General features: G+C 46.2%; 1 protein-coding gene across 4 annotated transcripts in view; it reads right to left on the bottom strand.

The window, feature by feature from the left end:
* The window catches only part of LOC135387255 (sperm-specific sodium:proton exchanger-like), a 199469-nt gene that overhangs the window by 18083 nt on the left and 156607 nt on the right, over nucleotides 1-24779 (bottom strand). For all 4 annotated transcript variants that reach the window (XM_064616542.1, XM_064616541.1, XM_064616543.1 and 1 more), the window contains 4 exons: nucleotides 13558-13722; nucleotides 11594-11719; nucleotides 11440-11532; nucleotides 11105-11293 (listed from right to left, as the gene is read on the bottom strand). In XM_064616542.1, coding sequence (XP_064472612.1) covers nucleotides 11105-11293; nucleotides 11440-11532; nucleotides 11594-11719; nucleotides 13558-13722 — 573 coding nt within the window. The remainder of the gene's footprint in view (nucleotides 1-11104; nucleotides 11294-11439; nucleotides 11533-11593; nucleotides 11720-13557; nucleotides 13723-24779) is intronic.

The following is a 24779-nucleotide window of genomic DNA, read 5'->3' on the forward strand; positions in this document are numbered from 1 at the left end:
ACTCTGTCGAAAGCTTTTTTAAAATCGATAAAAACTGCATCAACTTGTTTCCCGTTATTCATACATTCAAAGACATCAGTGACGAACTCGAACAACTGTGATTCACATGAACGATATTTTCTAAACCCGTGTTGATTTCTAAACAGAATTTCATTTATGTCTAAGGACTTTCTGACATGTGAGCATATAATATGCTTCATAACTTTGCAACAGATACACGTTAACGAAATGGGCCTATATTGAGAGATGTCAGTAGGTTTCTCAGTTTTCGGAATAGGAGTAACAATAGCATGCTTCCAGTCTGAAGGCAATTCTCCATTGTCCAGTGATTGTTGAAACATTATCTGAAGTATCCTTGACGACGAGTTTTTAGTGATTCTTAGTAGTTTAGAAGAAAGTGCTGAGCTAAACCCGCTGAGTGCATGTGCTGAGCTAAACCCGTGGATGCAGCATACTTGTAAACACCTTTACAGGTGTAGTTCCAATTCTGAGGCAAATAGAGAGCTTCTGCTTAGCATGTGGAGAAGTATCAGCTTACGTATACAAATGAGCTGTCATTCAGGAAACAGTGTATAAAAACTTCGAGGTAATGTGTCTAGGCTTGACCAGGCACGCTTTCAACATCCATGACAGCCATGAGGGACCATATTTTTTTTTTTTTTTCGTATTTATTTCCAAAGGAAAAGGGAGGTACAGCAAAAAAGCTGCAGAGGCAGCTTGACAGCAACCGATATATAGAGCATTTCGATATAAAGAGCATAAGGAAGACACTTAATCGTGACCATATTGTCTTTTCTTGGCTGTAGATCATCTCCTGAGTGAAACACCGACAACTTGCAAAGATGTGAGCTACAGTGAAATATAGTAGCGGTCTGCAAAAGCCCTGAGCTCGCACCAATGACTGCAGTTGGACTGGTATGAGTGAAAACATGAGGAATTTCTAATGAGAAAGTGAGAAAGCGTAACAAATGTGGATGTGCACAGAACAGGTCTAAACTTTTTGTCAATGATAGGGATGCCTCTGAAGAGAAGCCTCTGTTGAAGACATTGGCATGTCCCCACCTGAGGCCTTCTTATACTGATGAAGTCATGAACTCGAGATGTTTGATAGGCAAGGTGATAGCCTATGTTCTCTTAGAGCTTATGGACTGGAACGTGTTTGTGGCAAACACCTGTGCACTGAACTGAAGAAAAAAAAAAGCATGCATACATTGCGTTACTGGGGTCGGATTCACAAAGAGCTCGTGCGACGGAATCTGTCGTATTTCCGTCGTACGGGAAAGTTACGACGAAGTGTAGATTCACGAAGGGCGCGCGTCGCAAAATCTTCGCAGCTTACGGCGGAATCCTGCGAGAACTCCCGAGCAGTCTTACGAAGAAAGATGGCGCCGTTATTTGGCAGCGGTGGATGCGGAGACGGCAAACAAAGACTCCGTAATACGGGCCCACGCATTGTACTTTGCCACAGAACATTCGAGACCATCCCCGAAGTGACATTGAGTCACTTTTTTTTGCTTGGTAACCTTCAACAAATGCTTCAACTTTGTGCTCCGTAAAATCGGGTCGCAGGGATTTTTCAAGCATCCCCTACACCCCGCTAAGACACCCCCAACACCCCTCCAAATTGTCTGCAAGAAAGACAAAAGAAGCCATAAAAGCTGCAAAACTGGGTGCCATACACCGCTTACCAAACACCCTCACCCACCCCCTCCCCGAGAAAACATACTGGGAATATATTGCTGTGTCATCGAACGCGTTTCGCCTGTGATTGCATGGCATCCATTTTGGCTACCGAAAGACCGAGAGCACGTGCAGTAACAAAACATTTGGGGACGAACAACTTCGTCTTCTTCTAACGGGACGACACTTATTGGTGAGATTACAAATTTTCGTCATCGTTACCATAGCGAAAACATAGTTTCGCACCCTTTGGCTGTTTCTCTCGGAGGTGCACGTGACAGGAAGCGTGAAACTTCCTCTTCCTCATCAAAGGGAGTACCCTCTCCACTACGATAGCTTTGTGAATCGCGCTTACGACGCCGTCGTACGCGCGTCGCAGGCTACGACGTCTTAGCGCATCTTAGCGTAACTTACGATCCCGTTTGTGAATCCGACCCCTGGTTGGTGCGGGGTGTAGCACTCGCAAATTGATATGGACATAGTATGGGAATGTTCTCCTTCCTTGTTCATTTGTTTACTGCTATCACTTGTATGCTCATTCATAAACACAGTGATCAATAAAGCAACATTACAAGCGTTGATGTCTGTAGAATGTATTTTACTGTGTAGTGGTTGTCTCGTTACTCCAGAAGGGTATATGGCAGACCTCGATTGGGCATGAAAGGGATACTGTTGTCATCAAGCAGTGTTCACGACCAAACCATCAAGTGTACCTCTGTCAAGATGGGCATGCATTCAATGCTGCCTACAGACACCTGAAAGAAAAGCGAGAGCTTCATCTCAGTGAAAGCGAATAAACATACCCGTGGGGCGCGTTGTTGGCCATACAGTCACCGCGTCGCTTTGTGTCGCAGTTCGTCACCGTCACCGCGCCGCTAGCGGGATGACCACACCCTCCCTAGATTTTGTATGAGTATCACTACTCTTTCTACAACTATGGGACAGTATAAGACCAGGGATGGGCAGCATTTAAATACGTTATAATTAAAATACTATTTAAAATATAAATAGATGTACTGGCGACCAACGTGATTCTAACGAACCGTCATTTGCGTCCTCTTCTTTTTCCATTTCTGCGACGCTGCTGTGCCGTACTCGTACCAGATGACTCTTTGCAGCTTCAAAAAAAGAAAAATCTTTCCAATAACAGAAATGTCGGTACTTTCATCGAATGTGATTCTTCATTTTATCGAATGAAGTTGTCGTTTATGCACTGACATGAAGGTGGATCTACAATTACCTCAAATATAATTTAGCCAATCCGAGATCCTCAACTATCGTCTGCTAGATCTGCCGCTCTGCTGCGACTAGGCGCTTGTCAGCACCTGCATCTCCAACAACCAAGAGAGTTCAAAAGAAGAATTTTTTATTGGCGCTTGGTAAGTTTCATGGAACAGCACCCGGAGCTCTGCAACAAGCGTCAATTCATGCCGGCGGGAAACCAAAGACAGGAGGAAGAAATGGGAGGACATAGCTTCCTGCCTAAACTCCCTAGGTGGCATAGTTGAGAGTAAGACAGCCGCCGAGTGGCAAGTTTTATGGAAAAACTGGAGGTACCGCGTCTGCAGGAATGCTCGGGCCAGCCGAACGAACATCTTAAGCGCTGGAGGTGGGGGGCATGGCCGTACACGAGGGAACAGAGCCCGGAGAGGAAAGTATGTGGACGAAATACGCGAACCACATCATCTTCACCGATGCCCACATCCGCGAAATATGCATAGAGCTCCGCCATGTTTGAGTTCTCGCGACTCTTACCGGCGACGAATGACGCTATGATTTCCGTCGTCTGTCACTTTCACCCCGATGACGGTAACCGAGGAGCGCAGCGACGGTGTGAAAGTGGCCAGCAACGCCGTTTTAGCTTGCTCGTAACAACGACGGCCACGTGGACGCTCCGTTGTTCTTGCAACGGTGACGAGCAGCGCTCACCCGAGGACGCCAACAACGCGCCCCTGGTCAGACAGCAGCTACTGAATGACATGTTAAAAAATGCAAAAAACTCTGTATGCTTCAGGAGGAAAGTTTTCCCTTATGGCATGTACAGCACATGCTTTGTGGACTTTTCTGCAGTGCTTTCCTAATGGTCCTCAGAGCCAACTGGTAAACTGTTTGTGGGCAACGTACTGAAGCTTCCTGCATGTACCATGGACAGCGTGCAGTTATGATATGTAACTTTACTGATATCAAGCCGAAGGCACACATGAATGAACTCACTTGTTCACTTCGCCGTTCCTGATAAGAGCGTAGCCGTCGCTTTCTCTCACCTAGCAGTAGGATACCTGGAGCAGCTCAGTCTTCAGCCACAGTATTTCAAAGTAGAGATTTCTTGAAATGCAACCGCTGGGGCGCCGTTTCAGTAACGCCTCATTTCGCGGAAACAAAGGCATACTTCTGCCGTCAGCACTGGCACGCATTTGCCGCAAGGACACCTGCACCGAAAGAGCAATGCCATATTTCCGGTGTGAGGTTCTCAACATTTTCATTACACATGAAGACTGCTTTCCACGGCGGCCAGGTGACGGCGATGACGGTAATTCATCCTGCGTCGACGATTCTGCGGGTGATATCGTGTCATGCTGCGTCTCCGACGTGCCCCCGTAAGTTTTGCGGGCGTGATGCTGGACTATCGCAAGCTCGAGGGTATTCAAGTTTGGAAAAATCGATATCATACGACGTGGACCTCAAAACAACATTTCGGCCATTACGGCTTCACACAGCGGGACGCGGATGAGATAGCCGAGACTAGTCGTAGCCGACACGAACCAACCCAATGTTGTTGCTGACGGAGTACTGAGCTTTACGCTCGAATGCAATCTTTGAAATTCGATCACTCAAAGAAAAAAGGGATTCAAAAAGAAATATTTCGTAACTGTACTCTTACTAGGCTTTCATCACAGTTCCCTGAAAGCACATAATTAAAAACTTAAGGAATATATCCGTTAATTAGCCACCTCACTGCATATTCCTAATGCTGCCAAGTCGGGTACGCTAATGACAAAAAATGCGTAACGCCATTACTGAATTGGACATTGTACGAGGGGTGTTCAAGTCGAAACGGGACTTCCTGTCTCCTGAGGGTACAAATGGGTCTCGCAACTTCTTTTTCGCCATTTTCACACGCGAGAGGCCTCCGCGTTCACCACGTGGTGGTCCAGAGTTTGTGCAAAACAGAAGACACGTGCTAGCAAGATGGCCGACAACGAGGTCAGCGCACACGTCGAACAGCGAATTGTCATGAAGTTTCTCATGAATGAAGGCGTAAAGTCATCTGAAATTCACGGAAGACTTCAGGCCCTGTATGGCCACGATATACTTAGCCGCAGCAAAGCGTTTGAGTGGTGCAAATGATTCCAAGACGGCCGTACATCAGTGCAGGACGATCCCGGCCGGGGCGGCTCAGAGCCCAGTGTCAGAGTTCCTGAGAACATCCAACTTGTGGAGTGCCTGATCCTCAAGGACCGGCGGATAACATGTCTCGAAGTGGCTTGAAAGACGGACGTTTCTGTGGGAACGTTGAACACTATCATTCAAGAACACCTCCAGTTTCGGAAAGTTAGTGCCCGTTGGGTCCCGAGGCAGCTCTCCGTGTCTGACCGGCAGAGAAGACTGGAAATCTCCCAAGAGCTAAGGTACCGTTTCGACACTGAAGGACAGCCGATCCTTGATCGGATCATCACGTGCGATGAAACGTGGGTGCACCATTTCACTCCTGAGTCTAAACGCGCATCAAAACAGTGGAAGCATCCGGACTCGCCAGCTCCCAAGAAGTTCCAAAGCACCCCGTCTGCGGGTAAAGTCATGGCCACGGTGCTGGCATCCAAGCCCACGTGAAACGCTGGGACAAGTGCATTAGTGCAGTTGGAGATTACGTTGAAAAATAAAAATAATTTCTCACCTGTAAGTTAATTTTACTTTTGCGATAAATGAAAAGTCCCGGATTGACTACTTATCTCATGCGCACCTCACATTATGGGCAACAGTATCTTGGGATGTGTTCGATATTTTCAGTCTGCTGACACTTTCTGACCATTCAGTCAAACTTTCATAGTTACAAACTGGTCTATGGAGATAATAACAAAAATAATGATATTTGTGCCCAAGAACAGCCATAAGGGCCTTATTGTTGGCGCACATCACAACATATTACAAATCACACCATAAACAAACACACAAACATATCACACACTACATGCATTGAACATGAATCAAAAACAAATCAGGTGTACGATATGAAACAACGCTATATACCGATACATGGTCATAATGAGTATCATTCCCAGCATATAATTATATAGAACTGAGAATTATACCAAGAGAGAAGTAACCTCACGCTTGAAGGACACACTGGACGCGGAGAAAGGGATACAAAACGAAGGAAGTGACTTTAACAGTTGACAGCGAGTAGTAGGATCAGATGGGCAAATTTTTTCAACACAAAATGATGGGGGTTTCCGAAGTGCGGCATGTGTAGGACAAAAATTTAAACGACTTAACAAAAATGAAGAATCCACCAATGAATGGACACAGTGTGACGGAACATGGCGCCTGCAACTGCGTCGTGAAGACAGCGTGTGTAGGTGTAAATGTTTCAATAGACTGTCATAATCATACGATTTCGTAGTTTTCGTAGGAAAAAATAATGAACAATATGAAGGGCTTTCTTTTGTACAGCCTCAGCACTCCTCAGATCAGTATCACATGCATTCCACACAACTCAGGCATACTCAAGCTTTCGCAGAATATATGCTTTCTAAAGTTTAATAAAGACAGTGGGAGCAGTGAACACTTTGCATTTATAGGTCAGATAAGTATTTAACGAGATTTAAACATTTATTTTACTGAAAAACAAGCTTTCGTACGGAGTCCGTCCTTCATCAGGTGTGATACATTGAATACTTCTTAGAGATATTTATTCTAATGTACATCAGAGAAAAGGGACAAAGAAGCTGGTGAGGAGGACTGAGTCCGCGAAAAAGAAAATACAAAAGGCGATGTACAGTAAGAGTGCTACCGGAGGCAAAAACCTCTCTCAATGGCTTTTGTCTCCGGTAACACTCCTACTGTGCATCGCCTTCTTTTGTATTTTCGTATAAATTCTTCTTTTGTATAAATATCAATTCAATGTATCGCACCTGATGAAGGACGGACTCCGTCCGAAAGCTTGTTTTTCAGAAAAATAAATATTTCAATATCTTTAAATACTTATCTTATTCATTTGCGAGTGCTAGACTTCTTCCATTTTTTGCCTGTTAGTTTCATTTATAGGTCAGTATACCCAGGATATACCCAAGAGCGGCGCAACGAGTTACGGCGACATGTTCGTGGAACAGAAGCTTGGAGGCAGGAATAACACTAAGGTCCCTAACGGTGCCGACACGACAGATTACAACATTGTTATACTGATATTGAAAGAGAGCGATGTTAGTTTTTGGTGTGAATGAAATAACTTTAGTTTTGGAACTATTAATCTTGAGAAAGTTATCAGAGGACCAGGACATAATACGACAGACTTTTTTTTAGACAGACAGAGGTTTTAGATAATCGGAAGGCGATGAGACAATCTTCATGATCTTACAGTTACCAACGTACCGCAAAATTGTGGAATGCTGAACAGATTCTGAAAGATCGTTTACCAAACCGTTAAAGAGTAACGGTCCAAGATTAAAACGTTGTGCTGCACCTGACGTAGGTACATAAATGTCCGATCACACATTGGAAACACAAACATAACGGGAACGCTGCCGTAAGTAGGAATCAAAAAAGCACACAAGAGAGTCACAAACACTATATGATCGGAATTTGTTTATAAGCAGGTCATGGTTTATCATATCAAACGCCTTCGACACATCAAAATAAATTACATCGACCGACCTGACCACGAGAGTGAACGACAAGCGCAACAAGTGACATGAATGACACCAGATTCGTGACGGTCGATCTGCTTGTCATGAAGCCATGCTTGTTCTCTGCAATTTGACGTTTTACAATTACAACAAATGCGTATGTATGGGTACCTTGGAAAATGCACACAATATGCTGACAGGTCTCTAACTATTTACAAGCTGAAAGCTAGACGACTTGTGGGCATCCAATTAAGGCTTCCAATGACTTGGGAATGTCCGGGTAAGAAAATATCACAGCTCGCTATGGAAAGACAGCAGGGTCGCGTTACCGAACACTGCGCGAGCTTGCGAGCTCGCGACGCTCCGCCCGTCGTCGGGACTGCGCAGGTGGCAGTCGCACGATCAGTAACACTACCGTTGCGCCATCGCATCGCGAGCCGTGGGGGAGCGAAGAAACTCTCGACAAGACGTGCGTCTCGTAACAGCAATAAAATAACAACAGGTTGAAATAAACTTGAAGTGCAATGTATACTTTTGTTTACATGAATAAATGAATCGTGAGTACGCCTCGAAACAGCCATTTGAGTGGTTTGTCTTACTCTTCAACTTGACCAATGGGGGAACACTTCCTCGTCGTCCGCTAAGAAAACCGCCAAATTCATCTCGCGAAAGTGAACAACGCAAATATTTACCGGTAAGTATAAAAGTATTCTCAGAATTAATTGCGTGTGCTATCGCACAGTCGTACACTGCCTTTTGCAAGTTTCTATCCCAACAAGACTTAGTATAAGCCATGAATATGTAAATCAACGAAATGAAATCGTGTAGCTACATTCCCGTATTGCTTCGAGAGTTCGCATGGTGCACTTTGTTGTCATGACGAGCGTTTCGTATTGAACTTCTTCCACTGATGCGAGTTACATCACACTGTACAAGACGCTTGCAGCAGGCGCCGACCACATTTTTACGTGTGTGGCGACGCAGTTTTATCACTCTCAGTACGCACCATACATGATGTGGGTCGTTAAGTTATCATTTCATTTTGATGTGCCTTCATTTAGCGCCGGCGTAAAATTTAAGCAACATTTCACAGTCTGTCGTGGCGCGCTACTGTAGGGGTATAGTTAGCAACTTACCATGATTATTTTGAATAAAGAAAACAAAAAACAGCCGTATGGTGAAAAATAGGGAGATGTAGCGACAATAGCGATCCCTCCTCTCTAGTGCAATTGACAAAGTAAGTAGACATCTATATGAAGTAACATCTGAAACAAAAAAAGAAAAAGGCAAAAGGCTTGCACCATCCTTGGTGTAAATGCTGTTCATGCTGGAATTGTACAACTACGTATTCAGTCTCACCTAAAAATAACTAAAGCTAGTGCATGAATACATGCAATTTCAACTGCACCAAGAGCTGTACATGACCCACTAGCTCCATCCACATGTTGAAAGCGTATTGTACAGTTGCAAGTTTGGCATGCGTCAATGCGTCAATGTGGTCAATGTAAATGTTTTCCTCCCTTTACAGCCATGGCAACCGAGGCTCAACGGATGCTGCTGTTGTCGCTACTGGAGGAAGCTCCGGAACTCTGCAATAACCGGACCTTCCTCCCGGGTGAGACAGCAGCTGATCGACGTGCCAAATGGGACCGGATTGCTGCCACCCTTAATGCTGTTGGGGCATTTAATAAAGACGCTAAGGGGTGGCAGCAGCTCTGGGAAGACTGGAGGTACCGCGTGCGCAGCCGTGCACGGGAGATGACGCGGAAAATGCAGCCCACGGGTGGAGGCAGTGGGTACGTGGTGACCAGTCAGGGCGCCACTACTGTAAGCATCGCTGCCCACCTGTCTGGACTCGACCAGAGGGTAATGGCCCTCGTTGGATGGGACTCCTCCTCAGGATTTCCCAGAGGACTGGAGCCATCTGTGGAAACCGGAGCCATGGAAGATTGACTTCCTGTGTCTGCTGTAAGGCATGTACAGTAATCTTAGAACAACACGATTTTGAAGTAATTATGAAACAGCACACCCAAACGGAGAACACTTCACATTCCATCCTTTTTATATAGAGTCCTCCTTCCTTCAAAAGAGTGATCTCACAAATCTCGGGTCGAAAATGCTTGGCTGCAAAATTGCTACCTGCGTACCGTCGATAGCCCTTGGAATCATGAACACACTTTTGGGGATATGTCGCAGGCAGCACATTTCAACTGACAATCAACTCGAACCACGTGTGATCACTCCTAACTTATCAGTACAGCATGTATACTGTACTACATTATAAGTCACAGTGCACATGGTGACTGACATAGACCCTTGTGTCGCTCGAAACGCCTCAGCACCGAAAATCAGTGTATTGGAAACACGTAAGATAACACAGGATTCGCTCTGTGCATTAGCCTTTTCATGCGTACATATCAAGGGTGGTCACATACCGACAGAGCCTGGGAAGCCTGCCAGCTCATAAAAGCCACGTTTCACTTCTAGCTTTGCCTCAGGCGTTGTGGGAAACCGCAGGTACTTGGGCGCAAGGTACTTCAAGATGGCTTCACTAACTTTATGGACAGCCTGTGACACTGCATGCTTGCTGCAGGCGATCGTTTTTTTTTTTTTTCATTTCCAATGTTTGCAAGGAAAGCTCCAGTAGCGTAGAAACGAAGGGCTGTGAGGACTCTCCGCTGAGAGTTGTCCGACGGGATTCTCGTGCTGAAATGTGTATTTTAAAAATGGGGAGCTGTGACGTGCGCAAAGAATGAACCACATTGTGATCCTGTACTTACTGCGCTGCAAGTCCGGCCTAACAGCTTCGCACACCTCCCTGGCAGCTTCCTTCGACAAGCAGAAGGTACCGATGAATTAGTCTTCAGATAACGCTTCGAAAGCGTCTCGATGACTGCGGAAGTTGCGCACCGGCTCTTCCTCAGCAACACCTTTTTCGAGGAAAAGCAGATACAAGTCCACCGGGTCCGCCATTTGCAACGTGAACGTCGAGGAGCTTTGCGTTGTTCTTCCTTCTCTGCGCGGGCGACTACCCTCTGTAGATTGGCTGCAAGATTTTACTCGTACCCTCTGCCACGCGCAGTAGCTGCGCCGTGCTCGAAAAACGGGGTTTTTTCGGCCACCCGCGAAGAGTACCACGTGAGCGCCACGTGAACGCCCTGTCGCTATGGTGACGACGACGCGCAAGGCGGAGGCAACGCGAGTTCGCAAGCTCGGGCACTGTTCGGTAACGCGTCCCAGGAATGCCATCAGGGCCGGGCGTCTAAGTCTATCGAGCATTGTTTTTGTTTTCTGTGGGTGTGCGACTGGTAGCCTTTCTTTGGAAGATCTTGCTTATGATTTTGAGTAGCTTCCCTGACGTCAGCGCACTGTGCTTGGACGAGCTGAATAACACGACGAACAATGTAACACGACCAAGCGGCATTGTGTTGACCTGACACATATGGTCTGGAGCATTTTAATATACAACGGTAATAACTCTACGTATCATGCGAGTTATACCATAGTTATACGTTACCAAGAGAGCAAAATCAGAAATACAATATTTGTGTACTACTTATTGAGAGACACAGTTCAATCACCTGTACATCTGTTTCACATACTGCTTGGCAGACTGACGGGGCGTGCGTGAGGAAGCCAAGGATGCCCAGAGCTTCTGGGGCGACAAGGTAGTCCTTGAAAGTGCCCTCCGTAAAGTAGTACAGGTTTGAGTCCGAGTTCTCAAGCAAACCATCCACGTTGCACCCCATCGCCGTCTCTCTTGCGAACACCTATGCGCAAGCACACACTTGTCATCGTGCACGTGTTTAGACTATATTTGACCACCATGAATATCTGTAAACTATTATTACGAGTGAGGTGCAAGGTGCTTGTACTCTCACTTCGGATGAATATACTAACTCCATGCGTAAGATACCTTCACTATTCCAGAGCAGATGATAGAAATGTGTTCGTGGTCATGTCCGGAAAAGACGACGATGTGGCCCCTCTTTTGTGTCTGGTAGAAGGTCTGACGAAATTAAGCCATCCAAAGTGAATTCTCAAGAACCGCCATTAAACCGTAAACTTACCTGCAGAACCTGTGGGGCGACATCATTAGGCAACCAGGGAATACTGAGAAGAATACACAGCAATGTGTTACCCACTGCTATATCGGAAGGCATTACGTCCACCTTGTGGATTGTCCACGTCATGTCCTACAGAGGAAGAAGAGAAAGAGGAATTGAGCCGACAATCGTCGCCGAACAGAAACAGAACAAATAAAATCGCGTTACCAAATACCTCCCGTTGCAGGTGTCCTGTCATGTAGCCTGAAACACCTGTACGCATACTTCCCATACAGTGTGTGATGCGAGACGAATGATAATACAGAACCTTCATTGCCTGATGTCTCCAGCAGACACTGTTTAGCATCTTCGTGTAAGATGAAGTGATCAAGAGCATGTGCACGTGTAAATCTATACGGTATGGCTTGAGTACTTACACTGCTTATAGCCCAAATATATTATATCACGTTGATCGTGACCTTGGGGTGATACACAATTAAGACATAATTTAATGCATATAGCGCATACGTGCATTTAATAATTTTCCTGTTAGAATTTTTCGAACTTTTTTCTGCAATAACAGTGTGTTATTTAAGATACCCACGATTCCCGACCTCAAACATTTCCGTTTGCTTACTGTTGACGTACTGATCGCTTTTCCCCGTGGTCGAGTGGCACAATTAGCAGCTTAAGCGGTCATCAATAAGTGGCTACCAGGTTGTAAAAAGACCAAACCAGTATGCCATAATGTCTTCTCATGATTTCGCCAGCAACGCCATGCAACGCCTCCAACAAGAATAGGCAGCCTTTTGAGTGTTGTTGGCATACTACACCAAAGCGTGGGTCTCGCAGGCGTTACTGTTGTTGCCTTTCGAAATCTATTAAACACTTGGTGGAATAACGCATCCTGACCTTCTCCCTTATACTGGCGCGGTTGACAGCATGAAGGGTCAGCCACGTCAACGTTTGGATCCTGTTGGTGTCAGCTTGGCAAGTCGGTGGCCTTGTAACTGCTTCAATATTGCGATTTTCGTCTGGAAGCTTGATCTACTTGGAGCTAAGGGGTATCTGTGGGCTGCTCTACTGTGTGCTACCCACTGAGTTCAACGGATCATTGCCTTGCACTACTAAACTTGCTACTGAGCTTGGAGGTACTGGCTGGCGACAAGCTTCCTGCAAGAGATTCAGAGTTGCATTCTTTCCCCATGCTTCACTATTCCTTCCCGCCGAATATCGAATAATCCAGTCACACGATCATCTCAGCTCATCGGAGCTCAGCTCAAGAGGTCATGCTTCTCGAATTTGTATGGAACAAGCGGTCCTGTTGATTTAGGGGCTGAGTGAGAACTAGAATTCGAATTTTCCGCTTCAGCTCGGTTCTTAGGATGAGTTCATATGATGAGCTCATATGATTTCGTAAGTCAGTTCATCCCATTGACTGGGGAGGCCCGTTTCTCTGTTGTTTGGGAAATACCGTTGGATTCGAAGTAGAACGACAGAGGTTTGTTGTTGGGACAATCAGTCGGAGGCTTTACCGGTAAAGCCATGCTGTAGAGATTACTCAATGACGGGTATGTAGTCCCTCGCCCTTTCATTATCCAGCCACAGGTGAATAGACTAGATTTCTCGTCCCGCTCGGTGCGGAAGAATGAACGACAGCGTGTCACGAGACGCGAAACAGGCTGCGACAGGAGTAATCTTTTCGTCGCCACTCACAGCTTACACTTTGCAACTGAAGTACCGCCACGTGCGCTCTCTCCAGACCATGATACCCTTGACTACAAGCGGCATCACATGGCTGCCCGCATTTGCCGCTGCTCCTCTAGAAGTGCTCTAGAGAGTTTGTTTGTTTGTTTTTGCACCGGTTTGGTTCGGTAATCTGGCAAGCATGTTGTTACACCAAGCGCTTCACAGATTCTTTTAGTCATAGCGTGAAACCGCTGTGATGTGCTCGTATGTCCAGCTCCTGCTCGCAAAATGGTTCTCACCTCGAATAGCATAGCGTATTGCCTATCTTCAAGAAGTCCTCCCTCGTGAAGTTGCCGAAGTCCTTCCAGAGCTTTGTTAAGAACTCGCCGTGCCGCCTGGCGAGTCTTCGTGGCAACCTCGATGTTTGGGTATTTTTGTTGAATGTCAATCACATTCTTGAGCGCCTGCACACACAGTTATGCATATTTATCAAAGGAGTGGTACGTCATGAATACTATTACACTGCGAGCCGTCTTCCGCGGGAGGCGTTAAGTACGGTATGCCGTGTGTTGAGATGTTAGCGTACGTTCATGAAACCCCAGGTGGATAAAGTTAACCTGCAGATCGACCACGGTGGCGTCGCTCACGATTACAGTTGTCTCGCGACGTAAAACCACAATTATTATTCTTATTATTACACTGCTCTACTACGTGATCCGAATCACGAGAGTGATGCGTGTTCTCGGCTAGGCCTAAGACTTCACAAGGACTCTCCAAACCCCGTAAGCACAAGTTATAGCATATGGAATGGTGGTCAGCTATGTGGGCAGCTGACATGCTAATTTCAAAGTTATCGTGTTTGAAAAATGAGTCAATATGTGCGAATCCCCACTGACCATACTGAATCGTCATTGACACTTAATTAGCTTGCGGCGGCAGCATGTGCTATTGAACAGTCGTATAATCTCTCTCTTTCTGCAGTAATCTAGGTGGCCGCATATCGCTCCTGCTATCATCCTTCACATCGGGCACGATACCAGCTCATCATCTTAATTGAGGAGAGGTGATGCCAAGGCACATGTGATTGGCTACCTCCTCTGGACTACGTCGCAACACTACAAAAGCCGCCTGCGATCCTGGAAGGAATACACTTAGCTTGTGGCAGCAGCATGTGCTATTCAACAGTCGCACTACTACTTTTGCAGGTACTTCCGAACTCCTGCTCTTCCTGCAGTATAGTACCGTGTAGTTTTCCTGCTAAATGTTGTGGTCTAAACCTGGCTGTTGCCGCAGCTGTTTTAAAAGAGGAATTAAAAAGGAAATGAAATAGTCCAGAGACTCTTGAGAGAGGGATTTGGTCAGACATACGACAGCACAAGTCTGAAATCAGTAACGTGAACGGCAAAATAACAACAATGAACGATGTGCTTCAGTCACTGCAGTTTGACTATGACAAAATGAGAACAGAAAACGAAACGCTTGCTCGACAGTGCAGACGGGGTACGATGAAAGAGCTTGAAAAGGTACTGTTGAGAAAATGTAATGGAATGTTTTCAGCAAAGGGAAAATTTATGACAACTAGGAAATATCGGGGGAAACCTTGAAATGAATATACCTCCAAACGCGATTGGTGCATGCTATCTAGTACCTCGTGTTCGGCCCAAAAAATTCCTACGCCGCGTAATATAGTAGGTTCAGTTCAATGACAGGAACATACGCGACGAAATTTTAGAAAAAGGGGGGAGGGGATATGTTTATTAGGCACGAAAGGCACGTTTGCAGTTTTCTGATGTCGGCTTGCCGCCTCCTCCTCCGATATATGACTCCGATATGGGACATAGTCCCATGTTTATGAGACTGCTTGCTGATATAACCGGTAAAAACAGAGCGTGCCGGTGGAGCCACACTCTTAACTCGGTACCTTTTAGCGGCGTGTAACCTCTATATAGACGTAGATTTCACAATATTGTAGATGTTACATGCCCCATACCTCTATTTAGAGGTTAAATACGCCTTGTAACCTGAGACTAAACGGCCTGGAGATGTATAGATTAAACAGGAGGGGTGAGATAGGGTAGCCTTGCTCGACCCCTTTGATGAGTGAGACTGCGCTTGTGAGTCGGGCCTCCCAGTTCACCAAGATCTGTTTTAGCATAGGTTACGGCTAGTACGGCGCATGAACCTGGATCTACATTTTTGTTCCTCAGAGTTTGCCAAAGCCTGGAGTGGTCCACCGAATCATAGGCCTTTCTGATATCTAAGAATGCAGCCTGTTTTTTTTCTTTCTATTTCTATTATCTGGGTCAGGACGAAGATCTTGTCTTCCACTCCTGAAACCGTTCAGCATCTCACTGAGGACATTTTACTCTTCCATCCAATGAAGCAGTCTTGCTCGTATCACATGGGCAAATACTCTGTACAAAGATCGATGTCACGGAGACTGATCTGTAGTTGTCAAGGTTATCTTTGGGTCCTTTGCCCTTGTAGATCAAGCTGATCTTGGTCTTGGACTAGCTTTCGGGGATTTGTTTCCTCTCCATTATCCTGTTCAACCATTTTAGTACCCTGTTTCATTTTTGGCCCCATGGATCTCACTACACTAGCTGGGATATTGTCAAGACCAGCGCTAGCATGCAGGTTTACACACAGATTTATGGCAGATTCTAGCTCCAGCATTGTTATTTCTTCAGTTTTTGCTACTGTTTGGCTACCTCCTTCACTTGAGCCAAATTGGCACTGCAGCCACTGTGTGATGTAGGTCGATGTATCTTCAAGTACCTCTCCTGTCTCTTCGTTCTTTAAAACTACTTTCCGGCTAGATCTCTTGGTTACCTGTTTGATGTATTGCCAGAATTTTTGTGGGCCACTTTTCCCGTTCTTCTCTATCTCCCTTATGAACTCAGCATCAACTTCTTTTAATTTTTTGCTGTATCAATGTGGCTGCTGTCCTATTTTCCCCGGGTAACCTTCCCAGAGTTGCTTCACGGTAGGCCCTGGTGTACCTGACGAGTTTGCTTTCCGATATTTAGCACAAGCGTCTTTCCTCTCTTGGACGGCCTTGGCTATCTCGGGGTCCCACTATTTTTTACCTATAGGCGTTGCGCTGGCACTTTGGTTGCTCGTTTGCATGAGATTACTTTCTCCATTAGAGAACCTGGATCCTTGTTCTAATTTCTACAGAGGTCTTCTAATGTCGTTATCACTGTTGCTTCGCCAGACCTGTAGGTGTTCATCGGTTCTTTTGGTCAGTGTGACCTACCCCACCAAACACTGCACATATCCTATTATGGTCGCTGCCTGCACTCTACCTGCCTTCCTCGTCTACATGTAGTTGTTGGAATGCCTGGTACAGATTTTGTGAAACAAGTCAGTAATCAGTACATGTGTTTGATCATCGGGCCATCCATGTGTGCTTGTCTTGACATTTTTTCTCCATGTTAGTAATTGCTAGGTGGTTCGCATCAACAAATATTACAGGCTGATGTCAATGTAGCATATCAACAGTTTCTTTAGTTTTTTTTAACTTCTATCAAGAGTCATTTCGTGATAAACGGTTAACTCAATAAAAAGATATAGAAGCCTTTGATGATTCAAGAGCTGCTTATCTTGATCAGTGTTGCGGATTTGAATCCACGAATTTGACTTAGATCCGGATTTAAATCCATCGGAGGGCTGGCGGATTTGATTTGCGAGTTGATTTGCGCAAAAAATATGGGCAGGATTTGGATTTGGATTGAATCGCATTTTCCACTAATGATTGAGATTTGGATTCAATCGTATATTCCAGGTACGATTTGGATTTGGATTCAATCGCATTTTCCACGAATGATTTGGATTTCGATTGAATGGCCTCTTTTTCAGCGGATTTGCGCGTGGATTTCGCCAAGCTCCCTCAGAAGATGCATGGATTTGAAATTGAGCGAAGCGCCCTTTCGCATTCTAAGCGAATTGATGTGACCTTGTCTGAAATCTGCACACGCACTACCACCGTCCTCTCTCCAGAGCGACAGGAGTAGCCGTTTTGTTCCAATCACTTCCCCTCACCGCACCGAGGGAACACCACGTGCAGTTCTTTGAACGCAACTTAACGTTATTTTATCGATTGGACGGCACCTTTCCCATGGACCTCTAGCTGAGTCTTCAAGCACGACCCCTTTCAAGCTTGCCAAATCATGTCGCGAAATTCTTGGTCTTCGCCATCATACTGAACGCATATAGGTACACGCATTCACGTCAAAACAAAGTAGAAACGAACAGTAAATATATCACATCCTATCATTTCGTGATTTCAGGAAGGCAAGCCTTTCCTACTCCCACGGACAATCATGGCAAGATGTGCCACTCTTCCTCGCATACTCTGCAATTTTCCTTGATTACAACAGTCTGTACTGCGCGAGGAAAATTTTTACAAAGCACCGAAACGGCAGCATTAAAATAGACCCATGGGCTACATGTTTAGTATAAGTATTCGTAACATGTCCCACGATTTATTAACGATCCATTTAATTGTGACCCCCAGGGTCTAGTAACCAACGACCTGTGGTCTTTTCAGTACTGATGGTAGAACTCGACGTAGGCGTGTGTTTTTGGGCGTAGCTGAGCCTAGTCCCGCGATAGGAATTCCTTCACGCAGTCGTGTTCGCCGGGTGCTAAATGACGAGGATGTTCCCGATTCAAAATCCGCTTTTGGGAAGGTGTACCGTACCTACCAACTCCACACTGTTCATGCCCCGTGAAGCCCGAGTCAACACCAACACGATACGTGATGATGAAGATAGGGGTTGTGCACCGCCCCTCCCAGAGTCATCTACGATTCAATACACTTTTATCAGTATAACTTTTTCTATTTTGGTGTAACACAAATATTTAAGGGCACTTAGCGAATTACGTGTTGGCAATGCAACAGAAAGTGCGGCTGATTATCGATAAAGTTTTACTATTTTCTTTCTGGATGCCTTCAACTCAACTCATTCATTCATTACACGTATTGTCGTTGGGCTTCCCTTTGCGCCCCTCTTTTACTCGCATTGCGGAATTCCGCGCGGCGGAGTGGCCAGCTGTCGGCTACGCGCCGGCGAGGAGAGCCGTCTGAGCCAACGGGGAATTAAATGACGGAGGACGAGCTTTTTTCGTGAGGAGGAATCTAATGCCATCACACTGCAGGCCGACGCGGCTCTGGGCTCGGGCAATGCTCGGGACTGCCTAGCTCTGGGGGAAGTACTCATGCCCTCCAAAACGCGGCCGGTGTTAGCTTCCAGCTAATCGTGCGGCGGCTGGTCGCGCGTGAAATACAACATCCACATTCAACGATCCCAACGAGCCGAAATGGCTGCGCGTCTTCAACCATTAAGAGGGAGCACGCTCGGCATGTCCGTTGCCCGCACGGGGCGTGCGAACGCTAGAGGTGACACAGTGAGGTCGCCTTCTGTCCACTCTTGGGTAGTTCCCATTTAAATCGACAAGGTTGGGAAATTGACAAGTTTTAATTTCCATGAAAAAAATATATGTTAGCATCTCGATTGATGACAAATACAACAGTTTCGAGCTTCATCCGATGAACCATTTCCGATATGGAGAGGCGGAAGGTTGCGGCGGCGAATGTTGGTTCGAATTTTTTCCCAACTTTGACCTCATAGCAACGCGCTTCTTGTTTTACCACATCCTTCAAATTTGGCTGATAAAAACTATGGGTTTAAGACAGCACGCGGAAAAAGTCTCGTGACTCGTACTTTAAAGTTGAGCTACGAAAAAATTCCCGAACACAGCACTTCCGGCAAAATATGTATGATTTCGAACTTTTATTGTTCATGAGCATACACGCATTCCCTTGAAGGCAGATTCATTAGAACCGCTAACTCTTCTCTATCGAATGGTGTAGATATTTGTACAGCTCCTGTGGTATAGCGAGCAGACGGCTGTAAGTAGAAGCAGCTCGCCAAATTGCTCCCCCCAATCGCCCCCCAAAACGTCACTTTATACATTGAATTTCCCTCTCCTCCCTCCCCCACTACGCGCTCCGACAAAGAAACCGCCCCCCCCCCCCTCAAACCGAGCGTCTGGATCCGCCCCTGACACAGGCTGATACGTGGTAACTGATAGTCCGGTACACGCCGAGCATGCGTAACCGAAAATGCGTTTCTAAACTAAAAAATTTATGTCCTAAAATATGAATAAAATTTCGGCCAGCGGATTGATAGGTTGGTCCTTTATATCCTCGTCAATCAGACGAAATTTATTGCTCTTTGTGCCACGTCACGCTGTTATTTAATCGTGGTTTAGTGAATACTGCAGTATTAGTAATTTGGATAGACACGGTTATAGGTCTAGTAATGCTACTGCACGAATTTTGGCTCCTGGATTTGTCAAAAGATTCGATAAATCCGGATTTAAAAGCGGATTTGTTTTAAGTTCGGAAAAACAAATCCGGATTTAAAAGGATTTGATTTAACGTGTCAAAATTAAATCCGCACTTGATTTGGATTTGATTTGCTACCTTCAGAAAAAATGCGAATTTGATTTAAATCCGATTTGAGCAGCCAAATCTGCAACACTGACTTGATATGACGGAAGAACAGGGTGTATCGCAAATTCCTCAGTAGGCAAAAGCAACGAGAAAAACTTGCAGCAAGCAAGCAACGAAAATCTGATGGCATGAATATATGTAAATTTGTACAAGTCTAGAGTTTACAGGGCCCCTGTTGACATCTGATGGTAAAGCATTCCTAATAGAATGCACGACTAGGGTTGTCAATTAGGATATCCCGAATCCCGGGATCCCGATAAATTTTTAACGTCCCGAAGTCCCGGGATTTCTTCCGGAAAATCCCCGGATTTCATGGAAGCAATAACGACAGGAAAATCAACACCTGTAGGCCATCAGGCATTGACTCACTCCTTCGTAAGGAAATTGCACTTTTTATGACTGGAGGTGGCAGAGGACCGCTGCCTACACGTGCGTACAGATATTTGCTCGCCGTCGTTTCTTCTAGCGCAGAAGCTGAACGGACCTTCAGTTCGGCAGCCAGTATTTGCACAAGTTCGCTCCGAGGTGGAGGACACCACCCTCGACGCTCCGTGCTTTCTCAGGTCGTGTGTTAATTTTTGTACAATGTGATAGCACGCAGCGACGGTGTTGTAAACCGTTTAGTGTTTCATTTCTTTCCGTTCCTTTTTTATTTCGCTTTCTTTACACGTACAACAGTGAAATGCAGATGAATAAAAAAGGGTGACATTAGCATAGCACAAAAAAAAAATAAGAATAAGATGTAACCATTTCGCCATCACTATTTTATCAATGTGCTTTCACTGCGAATTTTAGAATGTTTTCTTTCAGGAAAAGGAGTAGTATAGTTTAATACGGCATAATAACGGTGCCTGTATAAGAACCATATGGCATAAGAACCGTACTGTATAACATCCTTTTTCTAATCCAAGATGGCCGATTCTAATCCAATTCTAAGCCAACACAATCCACTTGTAATCCATCACAAGCTAATCCAAAGCCATCTGATCAGCTGCCATTAGCCCCGCCCACTTCACGTTGATTGGTCCGTGCCAAGCCCCACTGATCTTTGATTAGCTGATCGTAGCACCGCTCCTTTACGCTAATTAGTTGGCTTGGCTCCGCCCAGTTCACGCTGAATGGCCCGTGCTAAGCCTTGACTGATCATTGATTGGTTGACTGTAGCTCCGCCCCTTTATGCTAATTACTCGGCTCTGCCCACTTCACGCTGATTGGTGCATGCGCATCGCTGAGGACAGCTCCGCCCCCTTTATGCTAATTAACCGGCTCAGCTGATTGGTCCATTCCAAAACTACTGATCACTCTCCACATTTTGCAAACTTTCTAAGCCCTCTGATTGGCCCGTTCTAAGCCCACTGACTAAGCCCGCTGAACATAGCCTTCATTAGCGCCCGCCAGATGGCAGCGGCCCCGCTGCGGCTTTATCTCAGATGTTCAAACTTACCCATCTCTTCATGCCGATTGGCCAGCGCTAAGCCCACCATAATGGCTAGCGGGTCCTGATTGGCCTACTGAACATAGCCTTCACTGGCGCCAGCCAGATGGTACGCGGATCGCTCGGCGGTGGCTTCAGATGGTCCTAACCCAATTGGGTATCTCTATCTCAGATAGCTCTACGAGAACAAACAAACTTACCTCGTGCCACCAGATGGCGCGACTCAGGTGCATCAACTCTGCGCGGTTCCGTTTCGAAGCGTCACACGAGCGAGAGAACCGTTGAGATGTGCTGCCACATATTGCGCTCCCGTATCACCACAAACAAGTTGCGGGAGATCATACGCGAAATCTTGGACGAGTACCTGTCGGCTTACAGGGAGCCATCACTACGCAAGCTTCAGGAACTATGTCAGGAAGAAATAAGAGTCCTGGAGACGATCATCAATCGCGCTAGGAGCTATGGATGAAAATAAAGATGCATCACACCTCGCTACACAGTCTGCTCAAGTTATTCCACGATGCGCATGCAGTTCCAGCACCCTGCTCGAATTCTCATCTCCGGCGCGTCCATGTGTGGGAAGACGGTGCTCACGGAGAATATAATGACACACCCCGAGTTATTTAGCATTCCACCGCAGAAGATACTCTACGTACGAAAGTATGCAGCCGGCTGGGAAAAGGATTTCGACGGTGTGAAGTTTATGGACAGGATACCCGCAGATTGGGATGAGCGGTATCCCACTCTCATAGTTATTGACAATCAAATTACGGAAAAGGTGGTTCTATCGGAGGTAGAGTCGTTGTATGTACGCAGTAGCCACCATAAGAATGCGTCCATGATCCTGATCACACAAGCCTTGTTCTCTCACGACGCCGCTTTTCGAACGATATCGCTGAACGCCAGTTATATCATATTGTTCCGGAACGCTCGGTCCGTACAACAGATCGAAACCTTCGGACATCAAGTATTCGGGAAACAGGGGTCCTCCTATTTTCTCGACGCATATAACCAGGCGACGGAGAAGGCGCACGGTTATTTAGTTGTGGATCTTCACTCGCAAACACCTCCCTCTCGTAGCCTGTGAACGGGTATTTTACAGCACGACCGGCAGTTCCAGTTTACGCCCGCGAAATGACGGCCGATCTTAGAAGACATCTCACGCTCCTCAAAGTATTGGCCGCCAGCAAACCGACGCACCGCGCAGAGTTACTTAAAGAGCTCAGCTGCGACGACATTCGAATCCTTTCGGAAATCTGTCTGAACATTCTATGCGGAAATATCCCACTTTCAACTGAACTTCATAAAAACCTGAAGAAACACAAAAAAATCCTCCGCTTCCTCGCTTAAGTGCCCCAGGCAGAAATATATTAGGCAACAACGAGGTGGTCTCATTCCCATACTTCCACTGCTCCTCTCAGGGCTATCAAGTCTCGTGGCGGCAGTCGCCGGGCGAGCGATATCTAAAGCCATTGGTCATGGCTCATAGAATAGAAATAGGTGAAGTTCGGAAATCTAACGATTCGGACGATGTAAAAGTGGGCAAAATACTGGAAACTCCCAAGCAGCACAATATACTGAAAGTCGAGTGCAATAGGGGTGGACGGTATGTGTCTTATCGATGTTCCTTAGTTTCACAAGTCTGTTCAAGGCCTTCCATCTACCCGACTTTCAGTACATTTTGCTGCTTGGGCCTCTATTACTTGCTGAAGCGCGCTCACTACCATCCTCCTCCTCCTCTGGAACCTGTCCATTCGGAGCCCGAACCGGAACCCAATCAATTCAATTTTAATCTTCTACCCTCCGGCGTTGATAAAGCACGCGCGAAATGCGTGCTAAAAGAATTGAAGAAAGTTTTCACCTGGCACGTGGATAATGTGCTAGTATATAGAGGGAAGCGAATCAATCGCTCAAACATTGTGGCTCTCCTGAGCTACTTAGCACGTCGTAGCGCGCTCATAAAGAAACCCAGCTGGTACAAAACAAGTATCGAAAAATATAAGCGCTCTGAAAATACACCGAATTGCTCGCTGGAGCAAATATGGGGCCCTATAGAAAGATCAAGGAGAAAGGGTTAGGTGGAGTGGATCGGTACTCACGAAGCTCACGCGCGCAGAATCTGAAAAAAGAAGATGCTTACACCCTTCACAAGCCAGTGAAGAAAAAATTTAAGCGGCGCTCCATCATCAACTAACGTGCGGGATTTGTATCAGGCAGACCTTCTGCATATGCGTAAATATCAGAAATTTAACAAGGGCTTCAGGTACATCTTAACGGTCATAGGTACGCTATCGAGGTACCTGTACATGGTCTCCATTCGCACAAAGCGCCCGCAAGACGTAAAGAAAGCTTTCCAACGAGTTTTCCGTCATGGAATTCCGAAGAATCTGCTCACGGATCGCGGGAGCGAATTTTGGGGTTCCCCCGTTCGTCAGTATTTTCAGTCGCTACTAAATCACTATAGCACGCAAAGCGAAATGAAAGCGGCCTCCTGTGAACGCGTGCAGAGAACAATTAGAGAAAGAATAGCTTGGTATTTCACTAGTACGGGGAAGTTTAATTATATCAACGCGCTGCCGAAGATAGTGGCCGACTATAACGACTCGGTACACTCCGTCACGGGCGAAAAGCCGAAAAACGTGAACGCCGGAAATGAAGTAGCTCTGTTCAGCAGATTGAATCGTAAGACGACCCCGCGCGAGAGCAAGTATAAAGCAGGGGACCACGTGAGGCTCGCGTTAGATCGCGGCGTGTTCGCCAAAGGCTACGATCAAAGGTGGACGGCCGAAGTGTTCGAGGTGTCGCCAACGAGAAAGACCGATCCACCCGTAGTGTACCTGAAAGATTCGACGGGAAAAGAAATACTGGGATCATTCTACGAGCAGGAGCTGCAGCCCGTCCACCATCTTTCCTCGTACGATAAGCGACTCATATCCGCAGTAATTAGAAAGAAGAAAATTAACGGGGTATTGCACTACTTGGTTCGTTGGTTCGGATACGCCAAAGATCACGATTCTTGGGTGCCCGCCAGCGATGTCAGAAAATGAATTTTACGTGTATCTGCTCTCGAACGCCAGCATGGACCTGCACCCGTCCAACACGCTGAATGACTTCACGATCCGTTAGATAAGCCGCTACACCTGGATGATTCGTACGTCATCGGTCTAGAGGGATTTTCCATTCCCAACAGCTTCCTGAACGTGAACCAAGCGCCGGATAACCTGATAACGCTATGAACGGAGAAGTGGCAAACAAAACAGTTCACGTTCGAAGACACGGATATGCTATTGAATAAAATATTCCCCGAATATGGGATAGAGTGGGCTTACTACCGTCGCGCGTGCGCTCGGTGAAATTAATCGACAGACCGCCGCATCTCGCCTTTGGAATCGTCGACATCAATGGAGATCACCCGGAGGGCAGTAGAGTATGCGCTGTCACAAACGTGTTACCGCTGGCGGAGGAAAGAGCCGTTATGATGCGAGTTCGCCGGGTGATGGTGATCAATAACGATCTAATTTTAGAACCCCGATCGCTAATTACCGACACGTTCAACGAATTCT

This window comes from Ornithodoros turicata, chromosome 3, assembly GCF_037126465.1.
Source record: "Ornithodoros turicata isolate Travis chromosome 3, ASM3712646v1, whole genome shotgun sequence".
Lineage (NCBI taxonomy): Eukaryota > Metazoa > Arthropoda > Arachnida > Ixodida > Argasidae > Ornithodoros > Ornithodoros turicata.